This window comes from Vombatus ursinus, unplaced genomic scaffold, assembly GCF_900497805.2.
Source record: "Vombatus ursinus unplaced genomic scaffold, bare-nosed wombat genome assembly UNPS02014778.1, whole genome shotgun sequence".
In the NCBI taxonomy this organism is placed as follows: domain Eukaryota; kingdom Metazoa; phylum Chordata; class Mammalia; order Diprotodontia; family Vombatidae; genus Vombatus; species Vombatus ursinus.
The window spans coordinates 5,593,279-5,606,003 of record NW_020954556.1 but is presented as its reverse complement, the minus strand read 5'-3'; the positions used below and the strand labels follow the sequence as shown (position 1 = coordinate 5,606,003).

Sequence of the window (12,725 nt, the reverse complement as noted above, 5' to 3'; positions counted from 1 at the left end):
CACTAACACCATCTGTGTGTGTCAGGAAGGAGGCAGAAGTCGGAGCTGTCCATTCCTCTGTGGGGAACTAGTGAGAGCTTTCCCTGATCTACATGTGATCTGTCAATCTCTTAGCAGTTTGCCAATGAGGCAACTCCTTTCATTTTCACATAATTTTCAGTCAAAACCAGAAAATCCACATTAAAAAAAAAAAACAAAACCCCAAAGCCAAGCCCTTTATCCCTGAATATAGACAAGCCTGGCTAATATGTAAACAAGTGTAAATGCCTGAATTAATCTTTACAAATATCTGTTAGCTTTCTAAGTAAATATTTGTACTAAAATACTAACAAAACAATATAATAAAAAATAACAAATCAAATGAGATAATATTTGTGAAGCACTTAGCACAGTGCCTGATGTCTAATGGGCAATTAACAAATGCCGCTGCCCTTCTCTTAAGCACTGACTAACACCATCTGTGTGTGTCAGGAAGGAGGCAGAAGCCAGCGCTGTCCATTCTCTCCTTCCTCTGTGGAGAACTAGTGAGAGCATTCCCTGATCTGTCGATCTCTAGGCACTTTGACAAAAATAATAAATCGGGGGCAGCTTAGTGGCGCAGTGGATAGAGCACTGGCCCTGGATTCAGGAAGACCTGAGTTCAAATACAGGCTCAGACACATAACACTAGCTGTGTGACCCTGGGCAAATCACTTAACCCCATTGCCTAGCAAAAATAATAATAATAATAATAAATCAGATGAGATAATATTCGTAAAGCATTTAAAATAGTATCTGGCACATAGTAGGCTCTTCATAAATGTTTGTTCCTTCCCCTTCAAACTAAACTTGCTCAGATAGTAAAAGAGATGAGGAAGCTACTGCGGCCCAGAGAGGCGATTTTGCAAAAATCACGATGGTAGTAAATGACAGGGACTGATTCTAAACCTAGAGTTCTTTCCTCAACAGCACTGCCTCTCCAAATAATGACTCACATTTACACAGCACTTTTAGATTTATTTAAAAAAAGAAAAGAAAAAGAACTATCCTCTTAATAACCTTATGTTGTTATATTTATTTAACAGATGAGGAGACTGAGGCACAGAAAAGTTAAGTGACTTGCTCAGAGTTATACAGCCAGTATGATTTGAATTCAGTTCTTCTGACCCTAAGACTGCTGCCCTCCCACATTTGTCTGCATGTAAGGAGGCCTGTACCTTTGACTCCTAGTGACTTCAGCTCCTTGATAAGTTCCTCCCATCATTTCTCCATGAGGACAGGGTGAGCATAGGTTAGTTTTCCATGGATGCTTTTCATCCCGCCCAATCTAAGAGACTCTGAGAAGAAGTGAACTGTAGCAGGAGTTAGAAACTGGCCTGCCTCCTTCAGAGTCGGGGTGGCAGGGAAAACCCAGGACTGTGATCTGTGGCTCAGGTCTGACTGCAGCTTCCAAGCCTGGGGCCCCTCAGAATCCCAGGCAGGCATGACTGAGCATGGAGAGATGGGAGCACTCCAGAGTGGGGAAGGTGACGGAAAGAAGCCATCACTTATCTGGGACCGTCCATCATCATTACACTGGGGATGTGTAATTTCCTTGGTGTGGGTCCTCTGCTCTGGGGCAGATTGTGACCTCTTTATCAGTCATAGGATGGCCTGGGAGAGGTGCTGGGCAGAAAAATTCACCCCACTGAGGCTAACTTTGTGATGAGCCTCTGAATTTAGCTAGGTCATTCCTACAGGAAGTACGGAGATCCAGTCTGTCTCCAGGTCCATACTCAGAGCCTTCCTGGCTTGCTGGGACATATGGCCTTCTTGACACCACCTCTTGTCACTCACAAAGTACTTTCCTCAGAACAACTCTGGAAGGGAGGGAGGACAACAATGCCCTCTTTTATAGATGAAACAAAACCTCGAGGCTTTTAAGTGAGGTTCCTATAGTCACATAACCAATAACAACAAAAATGATGGAAGTAGAGACTGGACTGGGGACTCCCTTGATATGAGAGAAACTCCCTTTTCCAATTCAGACTGACACAGTCTTTGAAATAGTTTAAAATAGTTTTAAAGACGTTCCTAGAGCAGGAGCCTCCAGCCAAATCAGGCCTGTCTCAGTACAGTCCTGGGCAGTTGTCTGTTGTATGCCGACCCCAGTCCTAGAGCACTGAGAGATTCTGTGGATTTGCCCAGAATCACATAGACAGAATGTGGCAGAGGTGGAGATTCTGGCAGTCAGAAAGCATTTACTAAGCACCTACTATGTGCCAGGAACTGTGCCAAGTGCTAGAGATAGAAAGAAAGGCAAAAGAGCTTCCTTGCCCTCAAGGAGCTCACTGTTTAATAGGGGGAGATAACATACACCTAAGCTATATATAAACAAGCTAAATTAGAGATTTACACACAGAGGGCCCTAGAAGGAAGAGGGATTGGGAAAGGCTTCTTGCAGAAGGTGGGATTTTATCTGGGACTTGAAGGAAGCCCTAGGTGTTACAGTGGATAGAGTGCCTGGCCAGGAGTCTGGAAGACTCATCTTCTTGGGTTCAAATCCATTCTCAGACATTTGCTAGCTTTGTGACCCTGGGCAAGTCACTTTACCCTGTTTACCTCAGTTTCCTCATCTATAAAATGAGCTGGAGAAGGAAATGGCAAACCACTCCTGGATCTTTGCCCTGAAAACCACAAATGGGGTCACAAAGAGGCAGACGTGACTGAAAAATGACTTTGTAGAATATATCACTTTATGGTTTGCAAGCCCTTTACATAATTATCTCATTTGTTCCTCACAGCTACCCTGTGAAGTAGATCTTATTATCTTGATTTTATAAATGAGGAAATTGAGGTTCAGAGAAATCAGTGATTGTCAGAGGGTCACATGGCTAGTATCTTGAGGCAGGTTTTGAACCCAAATCTTTCTGAGTCCTTATCCAGTGTTATATTCACTATAGTCCATTACCTGTCTCTGCCAGTAAACTGTTGTGTTTAGAAGTTCCAAATCCAGTGCTATCGGTGATGCAATGGATAGAAGCCTGGGCCTGCAGTTAGGAAAATCTGAGTTCAAATTCAACTTCAGCTACTTATTAGCTGTGTGACCCTGGGCAAGTCACTTAACCTTTGTTTGTTTCAGTTTCCTCATCTGTAAATGGGGATAACAATAGCATCCACCTCCCGGGGTTGTTGTGCAAGTCCAACAAGATAATAATTGTAAAGAGCTTAGTTAGCACAGTGCCTGGCACATAGTAGGTGTTATATAAATGGTTATCCTCTTCCTCCACATCCAGACTTACAGCCATGGCTTTGTTTCATTTACCTCCACCCTAGAATGTGCTGGGGGTGGGGTGGGGATGGGGAATGGTACTCACTCTCCAAAACATATCCTCTTTTGATGGAAGACATAGTAATAAGCTCTTGTATAGAAGAGTGTAGACCGAAGATGGGGCCATTCCTGGGGATATGTGAAACCTGGGCGGTTTGTGTTCTGCTCCTTAAATTAAAGACTTTATCCAGATTTAAAGTCAAATTGAAATAAATACCAACAGCAGCCCTGAAAAGGCAAGAAGAAGGATTTTACAGGCTCGTTGATTAAGAGATGGAAGGAATCTTTGAGGTCATCTAATCCAACTCCCTCATTTCAAAATTAAGGAAATGAAGGCTAGGAACTTAAGTGACCTGTCCAAGGTTACACAGATAAGTAGGATTCTATCCAGGTTCAAATCCAGCATCCTTTCGATGTACTGTGCTGCCGTCCGTGGAGCTGTTACCAAAGAGCACGTGACGTTATATTTGGATACAACCCATTTCGTAAGAAAGCAACAGTGCCCTAGGGAGTGGATGACTATAGCCGGTGCGTTGAGCCTTTAAAGTCAAGACTGTTCATCCTACACAGGGGTGGAGCCTGGTGCAAAGCTTTTGTGAGCTTTCGGGTAATTTGCTGCTACCTGTAAAAGGCTGATAGAGTCTGATGCTTTTTTTCCCTTTGAAACCCTGACAGTACCTGAACCAGTTTGAGAACTGCTGTGGCCTTCGGGAAGAAGCCGTCCTCACTCTGCTTTCTGACATTGGTAAATTGGATTCCAGGGTGCATCGGTTATTGGATGGAGGAGGGTGTTGTGTGGTCAGCACCAAGCCCTGGGGGAACTGGGGAACCATCTCAACACGTCGTCCTCTTACTGAGAGTGAGAGAGAAGGGAAGTGAGGCAGGTCAGGCAGATAAATGCCAAACTCAAGTAGATTTCTCTTCCTTCTTGTCTAAGTTATGAAGAATTATGATGTATACAGAAAAATTGATTTCCTTTCCCATTAAAATAGCTCCACTCCCTCTTTTCCTGGAAGGGCCAAAGATAGCCTAAGCTGTCATTTTAGTAAATTTTATTCCCTTGCAATAAATTCTTTCTCTTCCAAAAAAGTGAGATTAAGAAAAATGACCTTTGTATGGCCTTTTGATACTTATAACTTGTATGTAGAGCTTTTCCTCAATATAGTCCTTGGAGGTAAGTCATGAAAGGATAATTATCCCTCTTTCCCATCTAAGGAAACTAAGACTCGGAGATTAGGGGACTTGTCTAGGGTCATATAGCTATTTAGGGTCATAGTCAGGATTAGAACCAGGTCTTTCAGTCCACAAGACCCTGCTCGTATCCTCCTTGTATCAACCCATGTTGCCTGCTTCCTACAATCTTCTGCTTGTCTCAATATCTTTAGTCTCCTGGTCTTTGAAGCATTGTGTAAGGAATCCAAGTGGGCATCCGGGAAGGGGCTAAGTGTTAATGGCAACCTGTGGAGAGACTCCTCTGTCCCTCCAAACTTGGTACCTCCCACAGGTGGCATGGAGTTAGAAGGTAGTAGGAGATGAAGGAGGTAGGCTTTAGACACATTGATTCCCTAGGAAACCAGAAAGCAGTAAAGAAAGTGGGAAGCCTCACCCTGCGATGGTTGGTACAGGTGAGGAATGTAGGGCTACAGAGGGGAGGTCATGGAGCAAATTGAGGGATATCTTTGTGTTTCTGCTATCGGCTACATAGCACAAATGTACTTTTCTTAAGCGGGGTTCTCGAGCTGTGGTCTGGGGGTAATAGTGGGGAACCCTCCCCACCCTTCATTCTCCCGCCAACACTTTTCCTTTGGCATCTATTGTGTGCTCTACTCTCACCTGTACCGTTTTGGTGTCTTTGATAGTACATGGGGGGCAGCTAGGTGGTGCAGTGGATAGAGCACTGGCCTTGGAGTCAGGAGGACCCGAGTTCAAATGTGGCCTCAGACACTTATTAGCTGTGAGACCCTGGGCAAGTCACTTAGCCCCAATTGCCTCCCAAAAAATTGTTTAAGGATAGTACATGGGTAAGAAAGAAGAGAAAGAGTGACTGGCAAGATATGGCACCTTTGAGGAGAGAAGATTGACAGTCCTACAACCTTCCTTTATCTTCTCCTGGGAGGGAGAATAGTCTTTTGTCCTTCCTCTCCTACATTCCCATAAACATAATTTGATGTGATGCCTGTCTTATCTAACTCCAGCGTATTGCCTCCAGCACTGACCACCAAGTGTGGCTCATTACCATAGAGGTCTGCTGAAGGGGGATTGGGGACCAGGGAAGGAGGCATTCTGTGAGGGTGGAAGCCCACTCAACTTCTTGGTGTCTTTCCGCATGTAGTGTGATTATGTCATCAACATTCCATCCCTGACCAAATCAACAACTTCTCCTTTGGTGTTGTTCCACACCCTAAATCACTGAAGATGAAGTAGTAAGGTTGGAAGGCTCTCTTGCTCTTTTTTGGCAACTTGTTTTGTTGTCTTATAAGGTAATTTTAATTTTGTTTAGCTTACCCTAGTCACTCTCTTTATTTGGTGCTAATTTCTTTAAAAAAAATTTTTTTTTCAGTTAACAGAGGCCTACTTTCTCTCCCATCCACCCTTCCCCTTCACCCATTGAAAAAGAAAAAATAAAATAAACCCTCATAACAAATACACTTAAGAAGAAAGGAAACAAGAATTTGATAAGCACCTATTATGTGCTAAGCTCTTTACAAATGTTATTTCATTTGATCCTCACAGCCACCCTGAGAGTTAGTGCTGTTTTCATCCTCATTTTGTAGATGAGGAAATTGAGCCACCTAGGTTAAGTGACTTGCTTAGGATCATACAACTAGTAAGTGTCTGAGGCCAGATTTGAACTCGGGTCCTCTTGACTCTACGCCTGGAGCTGTATTCACTATTCCACTTACTTGCCTTTAGTCAAGCAAAACAGATTTGCATATTGGCCACGTTCAGAAAACATCTCTCGGTCTTCACCCTGAATCTAACACCTCTCTGATTATCAAGGAGTGGGTAGCATGCTTCATCTCTGGAATTGTGGTAGGTCATTGCTTTGATTAGAGTTAAGTCCTTCAAAATTTCTTGTCTTTACAGTGTTGTTATTCCCATATAAATTGTTCTCCTGGATCTGCTCACTTCACTCTGCATCAGTTCCTCCAAGTCGTCTAAGGTTTCTCTGATACCATTTCTTTTCATCATTTCTTACAGCATAGTGGTATTTCATCCCATTCATATACCATAGTTTGTTCAGCCATTCTCCAGTTGATGAGTGCCCCCTTAGTTTTCTGTTTCTTTGCCACCATAAAAATATTTTATGCTGCTATAAATATTTTTGTACAGCAGGGTCCTTTCCCTTTTTCTCTAATCTTTTTGGGTATGTCATCGTTGGGGAGAACCCAGCTTTTTTTGAAGAGTCTTTGGAGGCCTGGGAACCTCTGCAGCTATGTGTAGACTGCAACCTGAGATTGGGAACCAGTGGACCAGGACTGATCATTGTTTATTCTCTTCTTTAAGATTTCTAAGAATAAGGACTCTCTGACTTTCTCTGTTATGCATTCCCATCAAGAAATCTTAGTTCTCCTTGCAGTAAAGAAATTCTTCCTTATTTCTACCCCAAATATCTTCTAGATTAATGTAAGACTATTCCTTTTATTTAGCCCTCAGTCAATAGGGGGAGAAAAGCTGGTCAGCATCCTCTTCGTAAAAACTCGTGTGTACTTTTTATACTTGGTGAAATGCTGAGCAATATCTTTTCCTAAATGGTCCAGTGATTACAGCATTAGTGCAGACATTTTCCATGCTCTATATATTCCTAATTGCCAATCCTCTCATTATCTTAGGGTTTGTTCCTATCGGTTCACAGTGGATTGCAGAGAATTAGGATGGAGTCAACAAACCATCTTCAGCTTCTCTGCATTAGCCGGAGCAATCCCCGTGCCTGAAATGAACTCCCAAGTATCTTTATCTTTCTCCAAGGTGCAGATCAAGTGCTGCCCTCTCTCCATAGCCTTGGCTAATCCCTACAGTTGAAAATCTTCTCTGCCTCCTCCAGTGTTCTGGGAGCACTGCATCCCTTTCATTCCCTACATTGTGGTGTGCTTATATATGTTCATGAGGTATTCTCTCCTCCGCCATAAAAACGTGAGCTCTTTGAGAATGAGGACTATTTTTGTCTTTGTAACCCCAGTGGCTAGCACGTTATCTTGCCTGGTGTTGGCCATAGGCATCATTGCACTGAATGGAATTAATTAGGAGCAAATAGAATTCTATACAATTCTCATTTATTCAAATGTTGCTGACCTAATGCTTTCATCAATTAATGTAATTTGAATGATACAGTCTTCCAGAATTTTTTTGTTGTTGAGTCGTTTCAGTCACGTCCAGCGCTTTGTGAGCCCATTTAGGGTTTTCTTGGCAAAGATACTGGAGTGGTTTGCCATTGCCTTCTCCAGCTCATTTTACAGATGAGGAAACTGAGGCAAATAGGATCGAGGGACTTACCCAAGGTCGCACAGCTAGTAAGTGTCTGAGGCCAGATTGGAACTCAGGTCTTTCTGACCCTAGGCCCAGCACTTTATCCACGGATTAGGAGAAGAGAAATAAACATTTATTAAGCACCTACTTTGGGCCAAACACTGTGCTAAGCGCTTCACAAATATTATTTCATTTGATTCTCACAACAATCCTGGTGAGCTGGTGCTACTATTATCTCCATTTTGCTAATGAGGAAACTAAGGCAGACAGAGGATAAGAAACTTATTCGGGGTCACACAGCTGGTGAGTGTCTGAGGCTGGATTTGAACTCAGGGCTTGAATTTCAGGATCAGCACTTCAAGGACCATTTATTTTAGGCTCTCTCTCTCTTTTTTTTTATCTTTTCCATAGCATTTTGCTTTTTTAAGCAATCACTTACTTAGCCAGCACCAGACTCATATGTATTCCTGTGCTTTGTGGTATAAAACATGGCCTCAGTCTACAAGGAGATTATATTAAAGCACATAAAACTACTGAAAGAATGTGTCAATAATGGATAATAAATGATTGATAATAATAGCAATTCAGAAGAGGGGGACAGTTGAGGGCTAGAGAGGTCAAGGGAAGGCATTTTATTTTTTCCCCATGAGTATTTTTAAAAAATAACTTATTTTTGATATTTATTTTTTTTAAATTTGAGTTCCAAATTTTCTCCTTCTTTCTCATCCTTCTCTTCCCCATTGAGAAGTCAAGCAATATGATATCAATTATACATTGCAAAGTCATGTAAAACATTTTCATATTAGCTAGCCCTGTTGGGAAAAAAAGGTAAAAAAAATAAATAAATAAAGACAGTGAAAAAAAAATATGCTTCAACCTGCAATCAGAGTTCATCAGTTATCTCTGGAGACAGATAGTATTTTTCACCATGGCTCCTTGGAATTGTTTCAAGAAAACATAACAATTAGAGCTGTTCAAACGTGACATGGGTCACTCTTCTCCTTAGAGATCTTCAAGCGGAGCCCGAAGGATCCCTGTCTAGTATGTTATAGTGGGCTGGACTAAATGGCCACTGGGGACCTTTCCCGTTCTCTAATTCTGTGAGAAATTAACAGGTCGTAATGACTAACTGAATATGGTAGGTAAAGGAAAGGGGTCTGTAAAAAAAAATTATTCCAAGGCAGGCAGTGAATATGACTCCCACCCCCCACCTCATCTTGACCAAACCTTCCCTCTTAACAAAGAAAAACAGCAATTTTGTGGAACAGTCTGATCCCATACAACGTTCTGCCCTCTTAGGTCCTGCTAAGAGAGGGGAGGGAGAGATAGCATGAGATATATTTGTAAAGTACTTTGCAAAATCTTCAAATGCTGTGTAAATGCTAGCTTTAATTCTTTTTCTATTTCATTTTTCTATTTCATTATCTGTTCTTCCTAACCATTCCTGGCTTTTCAGTTACTCCAAGTTCAGCTTTTTTTTAGTTATACTTAAATTTACATTGATCTCATCCTTGTCATAGCCCTAGAACTGAAAGATACTTCAGAAGCATATCTAGTCCAACGACCTTATTTTACAGATGAGAAAACTGAGCCCCTCCTGGGGTTAAATGACTTGCCCAATGTTTCAGAGGTCGGATTTGAATTTAGGTCCTCTGACTCCAGTACCACGGCTTTTTTTTTCCGGTGTGCCACACCAATGCAAATTGGGAAACTCTTCTGCAACTTACAGTGTCAGAGAGTTCAGGGGGCACGGAGAAGTCAGACCTACCTTAGGATGCATCAGAGATAAGACCTGAACCCAGGTGTTCTTGTCTTCCCATGCCAGATCTCTACTCCAGTACTCTGCTTTGGTAAGCACTTAAGGTTACTTTTAATTGAATTGGACATGTGCCCAGCCTGTCCAACAACATCAGTCCAGTATCAAGGCAGCAAATAGTTAGAACATCTGTAAGGAAAGGTGTTCTTTGCTGGACTTTGAGGGGCCTGTGTGTCAGGGAGAATTATTCTGATTTTTGAGGCAATGGGAATATTACTAATTGCATTTGCTTATTTTGCTTCAATAGGGAGAAGAGCAGGGTGAAGGAGGGGGAGGGAAGAGTTCTCTAGTCAGCCCTAGCAATCTTGTCATAGTAGTAGTAATATAGGCAGATCATTAAAAGGCTATCACTCAATCAGGAGATTTCCTGTTTGGCTGAAAATGAGAAAAAGGAGGTGGGGGAAGGGAGAGGGGGAGAGGAAGGGGAGATGAATGGATCAAGCACACCCCACATCACCTGGTGCTCGTCTGGGAGAGGAAATGCCACAATAGACCTGGCAGCTCCAAAATTGCCAGGGACAAGCAGGATTTACGCGTCCTGGACCCCACGCCTGGGACTTAGGAAAACCAGGCTAGTGAAAGAGTGGCGTTTCTGTGCTGTCAGGGTGGCAGAGAAGTGGTTTTGTGATGTTTTCACAGGCACTTTCTGAGGTGAGCTGAGAGGTGCTAACTGCAGAGAAGTCAGAGGAAGTCATCTTGGCAGACCTTGATAGCATCACCTGCCCCACCTCAAGCTTCCAGCTGACCTACTACCACCGCACAGGAGTAACAGACCCTTCCCGTTGCCATGCCAAGCCAATTTTGTCCTGCCCCCCCATCTATACACATGGTCCCTCATGTCTCTGAAGCCCTCAGAATCTTCCTTTCTTTTAACTCTACAGAATTCCCCCTTCTCCAGTGTTGGTTTTTTTTTTTCCACTATCTTCCCCAAAACATCTCATAATAGTCACTCTAGGCTAATTGTATTTATTTATTTATTTGTGTATTGAGACTGGGTCTTGCTATCTGGACGGTTTGGAAGGGCAGCAGCCATTCACAGGCACACTCCCAATGCTGATTGGCACAGAAGCTTTTTTGTTGTTTAATTGTTTTTTTCAGTCGTGTCTGACTCTTTATGACCCATTTTGGGGTTTTCTTGGCAAAGATACTGGAGTGATTTGCCATTTATTTCTCCAACTCATTTTATAGCTGAGGAAACTGAAGCAAACAGGGTTAAGTGACTTACCCAGGGTCACATAGCTAGTAAGTGTCTATAGGCCATAGAGAGAAGACTCAGGTCTTCTTGATGCTAGGCCTAGCGCTCTATCCACTTTGCCACCTAGCTGCCCTTCTATGGGGCTTTAACCTGCTTCATTTTCCCAGTTAGCCCCTCCATAAGCAGCCTGGCAGCTCTCTACCTCAGGGGCTTACCAGATTGGTGGCAGACTTAGTGTGGACACCAAATTAGCCTTCAACCTAAATGCAGCTCAGGATTCCCCAACTCAAACAACCAGCCTCAGCCTCACCGGCCACAGGGACTTCAGCCTAGTTCCCCTATACCTAGCGGGATTCATTTGTATCTGTGGAGTACAGTCAAAACCCCAAACTCACTATCTGGTTCCAAACTCATCGTCTCCATGTCTGGGTTAACTGCTATAGCTAAATTCCCAGCAGGGTCAAGATCAGTTTTGTCATCTGTAAAATGAGGGGACTGATTGGACTGGATAGGTTCTGAGGACCCCTCCTCTGGGGTTAGTAATAGTAACTAGCATTTACACATGGTTTGAAAGGTTTGCTAAACGCTTTACTGGGCTTGGAATTGGGAAGACGCATCCTTATTAGTTCAAATATGGCCTCAGACACTTACTAGCCGTGTGACAGTGGGCAGGTCACTTTACCCTGTTTGCCTCAGTTTCCTTATCTGTAAAATAAACTGGAGAAGGAAATGGCAAACCATTCCAGTCTCTTTGTCAAGAAAACCTGAAAATGGGGTGATGAAAAGTCCAGACGTGTCTGAACAACAACAAAGCACTTCACAAATATTTCATTTGATCCTCATAACTACACTGTAAGGTAGGTGCTATTATTATCTCCATTTTAGAGATGAGGAAACTGAGGCTGACAGAGATGAAATGACTTGCTCAGGGCAATAGGGTTATAAGTGCCTGAGGCCCATTTTGAATTCAGGTCTTCCTGATTCCAGGCCCAGTGCTCTATCTAATTGCCTCTGGCTTCTCCTATCTTAAGATGAAAGAATTTTTTTTAGGAAATCCTTACACTACATAAGTATAAACTATGTTGTTTACCTAGCAATAAGCAATGTAAACAGAATTACATTTCTATCTATAAAATTAGTCTGTAATTCAGATTTTTCAAAAATTTAGACATTTCTTTAGATAAAGAAAGATAAGAGCTAGCCTCAGATCTGGAAGACTAGAGTTCAGAAGTCCCACAACTGAAGCAGGCTTTGTGACTTTACCTGTAGGGCACTAGGCAATTCTGCAAAGCTAAATTGCTGAATAATTACTGATCTGCATTTTGAAAGAGGGTTTGATTATTGAGAGTTCCCTATCCCCAAGAAATCACTGGTAGCTCCCCCTCCCCCTCAAAAGAAGCCAATGTCATCCAAGCCCATTTTTATCCCTTTATTACTGATGCCTGGATATGAATGGCCTTGGGGACCCTGCCCATTGTCTGGAAGGACCACCTCTCCTCTGATGTGTTAATGAGGAACTGACCAGGGTGTTTCCATAACACTTTCCTAAAATAGCTGGAGGAAGTCTTCTAAGGATTCTGTAGAAATATTTCTTGATCATTATCCTTTCTAAGAATACCCAAGTATGTTTTCTTCTGCTTGAAGAGATTCATGTTCTGAGATCTCAAGGGTGTATGATGGGGGCCCTTCCTTACTCTAAAAAAGGGCTCAGCTTCCTGAAGGCCAGTGCATGCCCTGCCAACACCATCATCTTCTGGCAGGCCTGGGACTGGCCTCTGCAATATGTGAAGTCTTATCTTTTGTCAGTATTAGCTCATCTTACTCTTCTGGCTTGGATGAGTCAGCGATGAGTAGTTTGATGGAGTAACTATTCACTCTTCTCTGAACTAATAGGAGGCTTCCCACTGCCCAGGAAATAGGAGGGTTTTGTTTTCGTAATGACAGGGTCCAAGTGTTCT

At 42.7% G+C, this 12,725-nt stretch overlaps 1 protein-coding gene across 2 annotated transcripts in view; it reads left to right on the top strand.

Moving 5' to 3' along the window:
* IKBKB (inhibitor of nuclear factor kappa B kinase subunit beta) overlaps positions 1–12,725 on the top strand; it is a 78,067-nt gene that overhangs the window by 15,606 nt on the left and 49,736 nt on the right. For both annotated transcript variants that reach the window (XM_027865447.1, XM_027865446.1), the window contains one exon: positions 3,965–4,034. In XM_027865447.1, the coding sequence (XP_027721248.1) occupies positions 3,965–4,034 (70 nt within the window). The remainder of the gene's footprint in view (positions 1–3,964; positions 4,035–12,725) is intronic.